The following is a 14,923-nucleotide window of genomic DNA, read 5'->3' as shown; positions in this document are numbered from 1 at the left end:
AATATGGGAAGGAATGGCACAACGGGATTTAGGGAAGGTTTTGTTTCAACTTTGGAAGGAAACCAATAATATTGATATGAGCCATCCACTAAAAAAGTTGATTAAAATACGTAAATAAGATGTGGATGTAATAAAATATTTTCTATGAACATAACGCGTTTCTGTTTTCGATCTTTAAACTTGGGCTTGCTTGGAACCAGGCTCGTGTCAACCGGCCCATACGAACATTTTTTTTTTTTTTTTAAAAGAAAAAAATCTTGAGTCTATAGTTTCATGGATTTAAACACTTGATCGTTGTTTTTGCAATATAAAATCAATTTTTTTTAAAAAAAAATGATACATGTTCAGGAAACTCTCAACAAATTTGCCCATTATATATAATATTCATTAAAAATATATCGAGCATATTAAATTTATGCACCGTTGGTCTCCTCCACAAATCTAAGAGCAAAACTGTCAAAAAAATAGAAACTCCTAAATATTTATTGATCTGCAAAGAAATAAATTCACTTTTTCTTGGAAACTATTGGCAAGAATTATTCACTGGTGCTGCCTATGTTAAGATTCAGAATGGTCCTCGCGTGATAATTTTGAAGTGCTACGCTCAGAAAAAATAATTTTGAACTACAGCTAGAGAGCCTGTCTCCAGCTGTCCATATCGATGGATCCCACCATTCCGATGGTTAATCCAGAGCCAGCTCTTTAAGATCACCAACTGTCGTACTAGACCTCCAAATTTCAAAAACTAAAGGCGGAGGGAATCCGACTCGGGAACATCAAAAATCTAAATGGGAGGCCTAGATTTGTCGATGCGATCATCGTGGATTCGTCGTTTTCCATCCTTGCCCCCAATCCCCTCCTCATCCCAAAAGATCCCCGAGACCTCCTCCTCTCTCTCTCTCTCTCTCTCTGTGCTGACACGCCTCCGCTTCCACCAATGGCCGCCGCGTCCGCCATCCCCCTCCCGTTCTCTCCTCGGACTGCTCTCCGACAGCGCCTCGACGCTCCCGCCGTCGCCTCTCCGGATCGCCCGGTCCACCCCCTCTCTAAATACCCCTCCCCCTCCGTAAGCAAAGCCTACACGATTCCTTTCATAAAAGTCGCTTCTTTGCTGTGTGTTCTATGTTATTTTGGTTTCTGAATCCTTTGTTTCTTAACAAGTTCTGATTTTTCCGTCACTTTTTTTGTCGTATGATATGTCCATATGCTTAGTTTTTCTCCTCCATTCTTTTGTGAACTGCTTTTGCTATCGCTCCTGGTTACAGAGTTTAGATTTTTCGCCTTATTGTAAGCGTAATTTTGTTTATTTACTTCGGTTCTAGTTCATGGTTCTTTTGTTGAGCTCGTCTTGTTGACAACACTGCCGTGTGCTATGCCCCGAAGACTCTTTTCAATGGAATTATAAACATATATTTGGCCTTTGTTGTAGTTATTCTGTAGTTTGCCTGCAGGGCTTTTATGAGTTCTCTTTGTTGGCAAATGATGGCCTTTTGCAGCCGTTGTTTCTTATGGATGGTACATCATTATGCACTAATATATACGGTTGGTTATAATTGTTAATTAGGGGGGAGAAAATGTAGGACACATAAACAAGAAGGAACTCTTTATGTTTAATTTATTTGCTTTATGCTTGTGGTAACAATCTTGTATGAAATGGAAGAATACGAAATATTTTTTGGTTAGGCGTCTTATCATTGCCAACCGAGAACCATAAGCAAGCTTGACTTATGAATTTTGATTCTAAAGGTGAAAACTTTATTTCTATTACTTTTGCTATCAGACTACTAACTTTGCTCTACAAGGATAGGTTAGGGTAATTTTGTGAACATGGGATGATGGGAGCACAATGGCTTTTCTATGACTGTGGGACTTTCCTCTGATGTGTATATAAATGATCTATTAGATAAATTATTATAAAAATTATGCATCTTCTGACTGTAACATTTCAGTTCCTGTCCAGAGGAAATGCCGCTTGTATGGCCACAGAATAGTGTATCCTAGGCGAAATGTTGTTGGCAGGGAAATGATCAGCCAAGTAAAGTTAAAGGATGATGTTGATGATGAAACATGTGAACTAGTTAATGGTGTTGAGCTTATTATAGGGGAGGACGAGGACAGCGTTCATGCATATTTGTTGAAGGCAGTCAAGAACAACAATGGAACTGGTGTGCTGCTTTTGTCTGATGTCATGGGTTTTGAAGACCCATTGACACGAGACTTTGCCTATCGAGTTGCCTGCATTGGTTACAAGTATGTTTTAATGGCTAGCTGATTCGTTTATTCTATTTGTCTTAATCTTTCTTTTCTTTCACATTCTTGTCTCAGCATTTTACAACTGCCATGACAATATACATACTGCATTAATTTCAAATGGCTGCATCAAATATCTTGTTCTTCAATAGTAAATCTGCACAGTGATTCAATCCTGAAAACTCTTTTTTTTTTTCCCTTTTCTTTATACATCACCTTTCTGGAAAGTTATGATTGTTGTTATTGTAATATGGGAAGGATGGAATGATGGTAAAAATATCCAAATCAAAGGTAGTGTAGACAGCACTAACAAACTGCAAAAGACCAACCTAACATAAAAGGCCAAACCTGGTGATGGTCTCTGGTGTGCTCTGGAATCAGAATCTGTCATCTTCAACCCTTTTTTAACCATTCCTAAATATCAATCAAGAATAGCAGAGCAATTCATTCATTTTATGTAGAGGACTTCTATAGAAACCTTTAATTTTTTCTCTTTCAAGTTAAAATACCAGGCTGCATTGCTTATCATTATAGTCTTATGCTCCCTTTCGTTCTGCTATGAAGCAAGATGTTAGCTTTAGTGCTGAATTGCGCTGTGATGATGTGCTTGTTTCTGTGTTTGTGCTTTCGTAGTACTGAGAAGGGAAGGACAAGAGAAAGTAGAGAAAAGGTTTTTTGCTATGAATTGCTTGCTTTCATTGATTTACTGATTGTGCATATAAATAGCCAATACAAGAGAATTCTAGACAGTGCATTCAATCTAGCTTCTCAACTAATACAGTGGCTTTTTGACTTCTAGCCTCACGGTAATTAATAGCTAATAATCTGGAATTTTCTAGCTAACAATAAATGCACAAGTGAGCTGTAAATAATTGTGTGCATTAACTGAGAAGAGGACCATCTTTCAACACTCCTCCTTGGGACTCTTCTCAATCATTCCAAACATTTTCCTTAGCTGCTCAAATCTGCCTTTGGGTAGTGCCTTGGTGAAAATGTCAGCCTTTGATTATCTCCCTTGCAATAAACAAGCTTGACTTCACCTTCACTTTCGGCTTCTCTGATAAAATGGAATTGGACTTTAATGTGCTTAGTCTTCCTATGAAAAACTGGATTTTTGGCTATGGCAATTGCTGATTTGTTGTCACTAAATATAGTGGTGGCTTCTCCTTGAGGTTTACCTAGGTCAGCCATGATCTTCCTTAGCTAAATTGCTTGATTAACTGTTGAACATGCTGCAATATACTCTGCTTCTGCACTGGATTGAGCAATGGTTTCTTGCTTTTGTGATAGCCATGAAAATGCTCCATTTCCAAGTGTAAATGTATGTCCAGAAGTGCTCTTCATGTCATCTAGGAAACCTGCCCAATCATTGTTTGTGTACCCCACCAATTGTGAGTTTTTAGTGGACTGAAACCAAATTCCGTGCTTTGTTGTTCCCTTGACATATCTTAGGAGTCTCTTAGCTGCTGCAAAATGTTGTTGACTAGGATTTGCATGAACCTCGAGAGGAAACTAGCTGCAAACATCAGGTCTGGTCTGGTTGCTGTAAGGTACAATAAGCTCCCAATCAAGCTTCTGTACTCTTTCTCATCAGCCTTCTTGCTGCTATCATCCTTGCATAGCTTCTCATTTGCTTGAAGAGGAGTAGATGTAGGATTTCAATGCTCCATCTTGAACTTTTTCAGTAATCCTTCTGCATACTTTTTCTGGCAAATGAAAATTCCATCAGGTCCTTGTTGCACTTCCATCCCAAGGAAGTAATTCATGAGTCCAAGATCTGTCATTTCAAAGTTCTGCATCATATTCTTCTTGAAAGTTGAGATGAGAGTAGGATTGTTCCCTGCGATGATCAAATCATCCACATATAGCAATAGAATCAGAACATCTCCATTCTCATGCCTCTTCACATAAAGTGTATGCTCACTTAGACTTTTTTCAAAGCCTTCTTGAGTAGAGTAATCATCAATCCTGCTATACCAGGCCCTTGAAGCCTGTTTGAGGCCATACAAGGCCTTTTAGAGTTTGAGAACTTTGTGCTCCTGCCCTTCCACCACAAAGCTAGGTGGTTGCTTAATATAAATCTCCTCCTGGAGAACACCATTAAAGAATGCAGGCTTCACATCCATTTGATAAACTTTCCATTCCTTAGAAGTTGCTAAGGCAAGAATGGCACGAATTGTATTATGTCTTGAAACTGGAGCAAATGTTTCATTGGAATCAACTCCAAACAATTGTGTATCCCTTGGCAACAAGTCTAGCCTCATGCTTTAGGATGGAACCATCTGGATTGAACTTTGTCTTGAAAATCCATTTCACCTCAATGGCTTTCCTTTGGGCTGGTTTATCAACAAGTTTCCAAGACTGGTTTTTCTCAATCATTTTGATTTCTTTCTTCATTGCAGCTCTTCATTCTGGAAATTGTGCAGCAACTTCATAGCTTGTAGGTTCAACTATCGCCAAATGACATGACTCACATAATTTCGGATCAAGCTGAACCTGTGGAAGACTTCCATATAAATCTGAAATGTTTCTTTCCTCCTTGGACTTGTAGCATTCTGTGAATCTAGAGATGATCCACTTTGTAGTTGAGAGGAAGATGGTGATCTTAGGTCTTGTGAGGGAGTGTAAGGTGTACCAGCCTGATTGTCATCATCTTCTAGAAGTGAGACTTGCTGTGTGCTGCCTTGTTGCTGCTGAAAATTAGGAACAACTACTTCCTTTCTCTCTTCTTTTTGGTTCTCTCAATTTCATGTTGCATCTTCATCAAATTTCACATCTCTGCTAACTTCAACCTTCTCAGTCACAAGGTTATATATTCTGTAACCTTGAGACTGAGAACTATAGCCAACAAAGATGCCTTTCTCTGCCTTTGCATCCAGCTTGCTTCTCTTCTCCTTGGGGACATGCATATAGCATATACACCCAAAAATTTTTAGATGTCTAACTGAAGCTTTGTAACTTAACCAGGCTTCAATAGGAGTTTTGTCCCAAACAGCCTTGGTCAACAGCAGTGTATACAGCTTCTGCCCAGAACTTCCTTGGGAGCCCTTTCTCTTCTAGCATGCATTTTGCCATTTCCACTATGGTTCTGTTCTTTCTCTCTGAAACACCATTCTATTCAGGTTTGTATCCAATAGTAAGCTGGTGATTGATCCCTTTATCTTCACAAAATTTGTCAAACTGTGATGAGGTGTACTCTTTTCCTTTATCACTCCTGATGGCTTTCGATGAACAACCGCATTGCTTCTCCACAAGGTTCTTTCACTTACTGAAGATGGTGAAAATCTATGATCTTTCTTTCATAAAGTACATCCAGGTCATCCTTGTGAGATCATCAATAAATCGAATGAAATACTTACTACCATCAAGTGAAGGAGTCTTCATAGGATCACATACATTAGTTTGTACTAGCTGTAATTTTTCAGAAGCTCTCTAGTCCCCATCCTTGAAAATGGAAGCCTATGCATCTTGCTTAGTTGACAAGCTCCACAAAGGTCCTTACTTCCATGCAAGGCTGGTAGGTCTTTTACTAGCTGCTTCTTGAACAATAATTGGAGGGCTTCTTCATTGCTATGCCCCATCTTTTGTGCCATAATCAGTAGGTCTCCTCACTTTGAGCTCTATGAGCATTGTAAGTTGAATATGACCACTGCACTGGAAAGCTTTTGTCTTTCATTTGAACACTAGCAATCTCCTTCTTTGATGGATCAAAAATTCTGCATATTCTATCCTCAAAGTAGACTGTGTAGCCATTCTGCATCATTTGTGGGACACTCAACAGATTTTAATTTAATTATGGTACATATGGAACATCCCTTATGTACTTAGTGCCCTTTTTAGTTTCTATGGCAATGGTTCCCTTGTCTCTTGACTGGACAACCGCACCATTGCCCATTTTAACTGGAATTTTTACAGAACTGTCTGGATTAGTGAGGCAGTGAGAGTTTTTGGTCATGTGATTAGTGCAGCCACTATCAATCAACCACACATCATCTTTAAAAGTGTGTGCAGCCTGACAAGCATAAAATAGGTGGTCTTCATTCTCATGACATTCTGAAACTTGAGCTCGGGCTTGCTGATTTTGTTTGTGCCTACAATCTCTCTCAACATGCCCAAACTTCTTGCAATAATTACACTGAGGCTTCCCCTTGAACAAGCAGTCTTTCTCTAGGTAATTAGTCCTTTTGCATATCCCCCATGGAGGATATTTTCCCTTTTTCTCACCCTCCTTGGAAGTAGGACTAGGTTTCTCTGATTCTTTGAAGGAACCAGATTTATAGCCACATTTACCACCTTGTTTCTTTCCATTTTTGTTACATTTGTTTTTGTGGCTGGTCTGGAATGCTCCTTCAAAGGAACCTTCAGACCTTCTCTTAATTCTCTCTTCATGAATTTTCAAGGAACCAATTAATTCAACAACAGTCAACTTAGACAAATCTTTGGTGTTTTCAATCACATCAACAGCAGTATCAAATTTTTCTGTCAGACTATTCAAGATGTTAGATACAATTCTTTCTTTTGGAGTTATTTCACCATAAATTTTCATTTGATTCACAATTTCTGGACTAAAATCTTTGATGCTTTCACCAGATTTCATTTTCAGATTTTGAAACTCCCTTCTCAAGGTTTGGAGTTTGATGGCACATACCTTGGTGCTTCCTTGAAATTCAGTGCAGAGGATATCCTATGCCTCCTTTGCTATTGCTGCAGTCACGATCCTTGGGAAGATGGCACCAGTGACAGATGTTTGTAAGAGTTGCAAGGCACACTAATCCTTAATAGTCTTCTTCTTCTCCTCCTGTGATGTGCTCCCAGTTTCAGCCTTGCTGTCTGGTGTGGCTGGAGTGCTGGTTGTGGCTTCAAAGTTATTCTTCTTGACTCCTTTCTCTACAACATCCCACAAATCTCGGGACATGAGGATAGTCCTCATCTTTATACTCCAAAAATCATAATTTTCCCCATTGAAAATGGGAATGGTTTGCTGGTTGGAGACATGGGTAGACATGATGATGAGTTTTCTGGAGGATATAAAGCTGATTGTTATGGCAGAAGTTTATGCTTCTAGAACTTGTGCAGGATATGTGCAAATTGTGCTGATATTGAGCCTCTTAGATATACTGAAGCTCTGATACCATTTGTTAGCTTTAGTGCTAAATTGTGCTGTGATGATGTGCTTGTTTCTGTGTGTGTGCTTTCGTAGTGCTAAGAAGGGACGGAAAGGAGAAAAGATTTTTTGCTGTGAATTGCTTGCTTTCATTGATTTACTGATTGTGCATGTAAATAGCCAATACAAGAGAATTCTAGACGGTGCATTCAATCTAGCTTCTCAACTAACACAGTGACTTTTTGACTTCTAGCCTCACAGTAATTAACAGCTAATAATCTGAAATTTTCTAGCTAACAATAGATGCACAAGTGAGCTGTAAATAATTGTGTGCATTAACTGAGGAGAGGACCATCTTTTAACACAAAAAAAACAAGTCTCCTCTTCTTTGTCTTTTTTGTACAAAGTTTACATGATGGGCCAAACTCTACTCTGTTTTTGGAGCTTGTTATATGTCCTCTATTTACATGGACTGCCAGCCAGGACCTAGAATTTTCATGGCTTCCAAATTTGATCATAAAGAAATCATATCTTTCTTCAATACATCATTGTTACCACTTGCTTCTTCATTATATAACCCTAAGGGACCTAAACTTAATCTATTCAGAACTTGTTTAATTAACCTATTCATCATTGTGAATCCATAATTAAGACTAAAAAATAGTAATCGATATTATTTATCACTATTCTCACTTCAGTCCAATTACTTGGTCTAAGAGACCTTGATTTGTGCAGCTCATCTAACATATCCAAGCAAAAAGTACTCTTAAGTCTCATGTTATATCCCCTGGAAAGCCAGGTGAGTATTCATATCTCACAATAAATTTCGGACAAAATACATCTTAAAAGCTTATATACATCCTTCTAAAAATTTAAAAACTAGAGTAACAGATAAACAACTAAAACCAACTCCCTCCTTAAGCCTCAAAAAAGTTGAACATGTTATAAAGTGGCTTTCGAATGCATGAATCACCGTTTTTCCATTCCATCAGCTCAATCCTCCAGTCATGCTGCATCATTTCATCTTATCATATCTCTTAAAAATCTCTCTACACAGACCTCCCTCTTATTTCATCTTTAAAAACTCTAAAGTTGCATTCCCAACAAGATCAATTCAGATCACTCTATCCCCTTGAATTGTAAGCCCTTCTCCCTTTGCTTTGCATAGCCCTTTTTTATTTTAACCTTGTTGCACAAGAACCAGCAAAGTATTTCATTGAAATTAAAGATGATAAATCAGGAGTCTGTTTTCATTAAATGCAATGTGATCTGAGCAAGTGGAGGAATGTACTACTTGGCATTTTTTTAATGGTTCTTTCTATTTTTCTCAATTAACTCTTCAATTACTTTCTTTCCTAACTTCTCACCAGAATGTGTCTCGCATGGCAGCATTCAATTATTGTGTCCTTATGCTTCATTATCCTATGAAGGGGCTCTAAGTTAACAATTATGACTCATCATCCATAAACACTAGCATACAAAACTTGGCTGAAGAGCTAAAAACTTAATTTTAAATGAGAATAGCTAGCAAGTGTTCCAAAGTCTCATCTGCAATGAATTTCTAAGATTTAACTCTCTCTCTCTCTCTCTCTCTCTGTGATGGGGATTTTGGGCAACGATTTAATTTTTTAGTTTATGCTGGGAATGGACTTCACAATTCCGAATAGATTCGATTTCCAAAATGAGCAAAATGCTATTCCAGCAGACTGATCCTCTATCTGGAAGTTACATGACACTGCTTTACTTATTTTTGATGACTTAGTCCAACCTCAGTACTTTATAAAATACATTGTCAATCATACATCCTGTAAGTTCAACCCCATCCCAAACCTATTTTCCTATAGATGTCAATTGAACTGCTTTTTCATAAGAACTTTTGATTCTGACTTCAACTCGAGACACCAGGATGAAATGAGATTTCCATTAGCATAACATGAGGGATTTAAAAATATGAGTATCATCAACATATTAAAAATGATCTCTTGGTTTATATCATACAACATCCAAGCTATAGTCAGAACTTGATATTTTCCATAAGGTTATAAACTGATCTCTTATAATTTAAAAGTCATCATGCAAAATGTCAAAGGAACCACCCCTTCTAGAGGAAATGAGGAAAGACTGCAAGATGCCAAACAGCCATGAATGAAGCCTTAGCAAGCAAAAGAGAATTGGATAAGCTAAACTTCTACAACTTTCGTGGAGGCAAAGGAATGCTGACTGGTAAATACACAATGTAATTTATGTGAGATGTAGATGCTAACTTGATTTGTATATTGTAGTCATGTGTTTCGTGCTGTTGTACTGAGGAAGACCACATTGACTTATTTTATGTATATTTTTTGAGTTATTGCGTGATGCATTCTATTGTTTTACTTGACCCTTACACTCATTTCTTGGTTTCTCACACATAGAACCTTACCATTTGCTTTATTTCATATCACCCATCATTATTCATAATTACAAACTTGACACAAATAACCCTCAATCTATTCCCTGGTGATGCACTACAAGACATAGCTGGCAGGTCCTGTGATCAGTTGGACTGTACCAAACCTTGTAGGAGCTAATGGATTCACAGCTAGAGATCCAAAAATTCAATAATTGATTTATCAAGGTTTTTGGTCAAAATTCTGTTGAAGTTTCCATTGGAGATAATATTAGTTTTTTGCTTAATTTTCGGATTTTGTAGTCGAGTATTTCTAGTACATGTCCTTTTTTTTTTTTTTGGGTCCAGTTTTTTATTTTAGTTGCATTTGTAAGTCTCATCAGTTTAAGGTGGCTTGGGTTTTAGTTTGCACTAGGTTGTTTTGGTTGACAAAATAAAAATTTTAGCGGAGTTTTCTTCCACTTCTCCTCTTGTTGTTCCTTTAGCTTCCTCTCTTAGTAGCACATGGGTGAAGCTTGCATCACCTGGTAACCCCTTTTATTTTTGGTGGTGGGGTGGAGCTATTGTAATCATATGACTAGTTTAACTTTTAGTAGACCAGCTGCTTAGTGGACACTACCATGTTCTCAATGCATGGGAACTTGTAGTACACTCACTTGACCTCTCTTTAGTAATCATGGACCAGAATCTTCAGTGATCCCCGTTCGTCACTGTCACCTCTTGTCCTCAAATCTCACTAGCACCACCACTATGAAGATGGGTTTTGCCCTCAAAAGCACCTCCAATTAGTATCTTGGGAGCTCATCAAGTGGGATGATGCCACAAGAAGTGGTAGAGGTGGTTGGGTAGGTTAGAGAGGATAAGGGGTTAGTTGGAGAAGAGGTCTTGTTGAGGATGGTAGTAACTTTAAGTTGTGGCATGGGTAGTGGTAAAGGGCTTAGAGGCTGATAACCTATTTGAGAAAGGTGGTAGCATTACCATTGCATGGACATGTACACAAGAATTGGATTTGAACACATATCCATGTGTGTCCGACTCAGCAAGAGAGAGAGGAGATATAGAGATACATAGAATAAATCATAAATTTAACTAAATGGCACATATCTATATTTTTATATGTTGTTTAAACATTAAGAATATAACGAAAATAGTATTTTGCAAATTTATTTCAATAGCTGCATCCTTGGCCAGTCAGTAAAGAGAATGAATATTCACTTTTGATGTGAAAATGGAGGGTCATTGTTGGAAGATTCTAACTCCACCATTATTTAAAAGTGAGAACCATAGAACTTCATAAGTATCCAAGTATCAGATATAAATCTGATCTAGATATGTATTGAACATGAATTTTTCGGAGCTGGACGCAAGTGTCCATATAACATAGGTTGGCATAAGCATCAAGACCTAGCGACCAATGTGGTTGTCGAAAGAGGTGTGGATGTTACTGTCCAAGGGGTGGATAGTGCAGCCGCCATGATTAAGAGGGAGCCAAAGGAGAGATTCATGGCCTAGGCTAAGGACTAGGAGGTTGTAAGAGACATGGTAAGAGAGAGGATGCTTGTGATGGCATAGAGGTCAAGGTTGGCCATGTGGCCAAGGGCAAAGGAGGAGGTGTGAAAGAGGAGGGCATCAAAGATAGGAGTAAGGAAGGGAGGAGACATCATGGTGGTGGTGGTGGAGGAGAAGGTGGACAGGTTTGGTTGTATGATTATGGTGGTGGTAATAGGGAAGGTGGGAAGGAAGGAGAAAAGGGAGATAAAGGTGAGGAAAGAAGGAAGACGAGACAATGATAATCGGAAGGCAATGATAGAGTTGAAGGTGAAGACGAAACTAGTGATGAGAGTGCAAGGAGTTAGCACTGAGGGAGGCATTGTAGAAGGTTGTGGGAGAGGATGACATCATAGAGTAAAGGCAAGGCTAGTGTAGATCTAGTCTATGGTAGCAAGAGTTCGATGGGTTACCCAAGAGAAAGGAAGAAAAGAAAAAGGAGGAAGAAATGGTTGGGATACAAAGGAGTGAACTTAGTTACTTAAGTAAAACTAAGGTTAAAATTGTCTTTTACTATCTTGAGTTATTTAATTATGGAGTTAAGTTCTACTGAGGCTGCTAAAAAAGGGGCCTACTAAGAATTGATTAAGGATTACTTGTTTGGGGTTGCAAATATGAATAATAGTGGGTGCTATACATAATTAGAGCGAAAAAAAATAAAGTGTCATAAGCAAAGGGCCGCCTATTTTTCAGTTAAGTAGGACATACTAGTTTCCTCTTGCAGTAGTATTGATCATCATGTTGTGATTCACATATAACCAAACGTTGTCCATCTGTTAACCTATATTCTTGGCATTATACTTTCCATTTTTATGTCATTTAATTTTGATTTTTAATGGGATATTCAATTATCTTGACAATGTGATCGGGCAGATTAATACACTGAAACTGATCTTCCCTTTGTTTACCATAATAATCTTGTCAAGCCTCTAAACCCTCCCCCCCCCCCAACAATATTTGCAAACATTTGATTTGAAAAATTTTGCACTAGCTTTCAGGTTCTAACAGCAATCTTTTGGTTGTGACATGCCATGAGTTTGAAGGAAAGTGGTGTCCCTTATCCATGTATTATATGCATAACATGCACACCTGCATTGAATGGTCATATTAGCATGAGAATTATGGTTTATCACCAATTTATATCATGTTCCATAACTCCATTACCCCTCTTTAAAGAATTATTGCAATTTGCAACATTTGATTTTCTCCGTCTGTTTTTTAAGTTTTATGATCAAGATCTGCAGGCTTTGCCTCCCTGATCTTATCTTTAAATAGATTTTTTTTTTTCAGTAAATTTTATAGTCTGGCCTTTTATAGATGTAACAACAAAGTACGTGCATTGTCATTACCATATATAGCATAAACCGTTGCAGTGTTTTGGCACATCTCATCATGAGTTTTGACAGGCCTAACTAGTTTTTTTTATGAGTTTATGTCTGTATATTTTCTGGAAAAAAAGAAAAAAGAGATTAATATCTGTATATGATACTTCCAGTGTTCTCATCCCTGACTTGTTTCGTGGCAATCCATGGAAGAAAGACCAGCCCATAACAGATTTTCAGCATTGGTTATCTAGACAATCACCAAAAAGGGTGGCAAAAGACATTTCCTTGTCTGCGAAGTGGATGACAGATGAATTTGTGGCAGCTGGGATATCAAAGAAGCTGGGCATCATTGGTTTCTGTTTTGGTGGTGGACATTTGGTTGAGACACTGGCTCGTGATGAGCAGGCATATTTTGGTACTGGTGTCTGCTTCTATGGTACAAATATCAACCCATCCTTAAGTAGCAGCATTAAAGTTCCAGTCTTGTTTATTTGTGGGGATAATGACCCACTTTGCCCCATAAGTAGCCAACAGGAAATGGAGAAGAACACGAGAGGCTCAAAGTTAAAAATTTATTCTGGCAGAGGGCATGGTTTCGCCCATCGACCAAACTCCGAAGAAGAAGATGAAGATGCAGAGGCTGCATTTGCTATCATGCGCAATTGGTTGCACGACAACTTGCTTGTAAGAAAGGATCATTCATAAGGGACAACCATGTTTTTATATTTTATGTGTAGTTTTCTAGGTCTCTAAGCTGTCAAAGCACACAGTTGTCTTGTTCAATGACGAGCTAGAATGTTGAGTTGGAAAGTGACTGGTGCACTTTCTCTTGGAGATTCCTGCTTATTTTTCCTGTAGTTAGTCTGTGTTTTGTGCATGCATATTAGCAGAAATTAATCGGACATCAAATCCTGTTTAGTTGGCCATCTTAATACATGCATGCTAACATAAGTCCAATTTTGTTGTTCCTTTTTGGCAAATTCCAGATTCTTTTTGTGACATCTTATTTACTCTGCCTCCTTGGTGAATCAGAAAAACATGAAATGCATATGCTTGTTCATTAGGTTCATTGACCAGTCCATGTAACTTAGATTTTTCAAGTTCCTATATATGAGGTGGTTTGTACCTGTTCTTGGTCTATTGTTTTGAAGGCAGTTTGGAGCTGGCAATTGATTAGACTTTTAATGATGTTTAGTCTCTCTATATAAAGGGATATTTACAACTGTTAACATTCTTAAGGATTCTTTCTCTGTTATGTTCTGAAGAGAGATTAGTTGTCAGTTTCCAGGCTTGAATGTCCTTTATTATACTTGCATGGAAAGATTTTTCTTGGCAAGCTATATGCTTGGATATTGAGACCATTAATTTTCTACCCAAAAAACATTACTTCAACTGGCTTAGAACATCATATGCATGGGATGTGGTAACCATCAATCTCCTTGGACCTTGCAAGGTTTCTGATATCATTAGTTATTTTTGTTAACAGATGGTATTTTCAGTAAAATGTGGATGTAGAAAACAGAGGAGAAAATTATTTTAGGTCTTACCATATGTAAATCAAACGAAGATCCTGTGGATTTCGTAGATGTCTACTTTTTCCTGGAATGTTTTAAAATGTTATTTTAAAGGAAACCTGTCTATGTTTCAAAAAAAAAGAGGGGGGCTTTAAACTATCTAAATGTCAGTCAAAATCATAAGTGTAATCAGATCTTGGTCATCCTTTTTCTTAAAAATTATGAAATGTTAGTTGCTAGGATACAGTAATGATGGCATCATGTTGAGCATAATTCGTCTAAAACATGACGGCCACATGAATTGTTAAAAATTAACGTCTTAAGATGATCAATTTATGGAGCGTGCAGATTATGCATAGGTGAACCATCAGCTTCGGTCTTTTTAGGGAAAGAGATAATAGCTTATTTATATACAAGACAAAAAAGATTCTAAAACTTATTTGTTTAGTTGTACTTATGGATATCAGAATAAAAATTATTGACTCCATGTAAATATAACTGCAGTCATAATCTTATTCAAAAGGTTGGATAAGTGTTTATCCATCATTCCAGTCTTAAACAACACGACTCCATGATATTTCCACGGCTGTGAAAATTGTCTTACATGTTTGTAAGAATTTTAGGTCATGTCTCTCTCCTTCTCTCCACAAACTATTTGAAGAGGTATGGCAGATCTTGTTCAATAAATTTTACATAAGTTCCAAGCCACAAGTATATTTCTCTTCAACTGAAAGTCCAATGATTCCCTATATGAATTTGATCTATCTCTTCCTAAATACAATTAATTCACTTG

At 37.7% G+C, this 14,923-nt stretch overlaps 1 protein-coding gene across 2 annotated transcripts; it reads left to right on the top strand.

Moving 5' to 3' along the window:
- Nucleotides 1-877: 877 nt before the first annotated feature.
- On the top strand, nucleotides 878-13,450 carry LOC105036836 (uncharacterized). Of its 2 annotated transcripts, none has more exons than XM_010912567.4 (3): nucleotides 878-1,066; nucleotides 1,961-2,250; nucleotides 12,787-13,450. In XM_010912567.4, the coding sequence occupies exons 1-3, from the start codon at nucleotides 938-940 to the stop codon at nucleotides 13,319-13,321; spliced, it is 954 nt and encodes a 317-aa protein (XP_010910869.1). In that variant the 5' UTR covers nucleotides 878-937; the 3' UTR covers nucleotides 13,322-13,450. The 2 variants fall into 2 exon arrangements, with proteins under 2 accessions (XP_010910869.1, XP_073104359.1); XM_073248258.1 differs by having other exon boundaries at nucleotides 921-1,066; nucleotides 1,950-2,250.
- The last annotated feature ends 1,473 nt before the right edge of the window (nucleotides 13,451-14,923 follow it).

Source organism: Elaeis guineensis, chromosome 1 (genome assembly GCF_000442705.2).
Source record: "Elaeis guineensis isolate ETL-2024a chromosome 1, EG11, whole genome shotgun sequence".
Taxonomy (NCBI): Eukaryota; Viridiplantae; Streptophyta; class Magnoliopsida; order Arecales; family Arecaceae; genus Elaeis; species Elaeis guineensis.
Note: the sequence above shows the minus strand (reverse complement) of the source record. Positions and strands in the feature narration are given on the sequence as shown.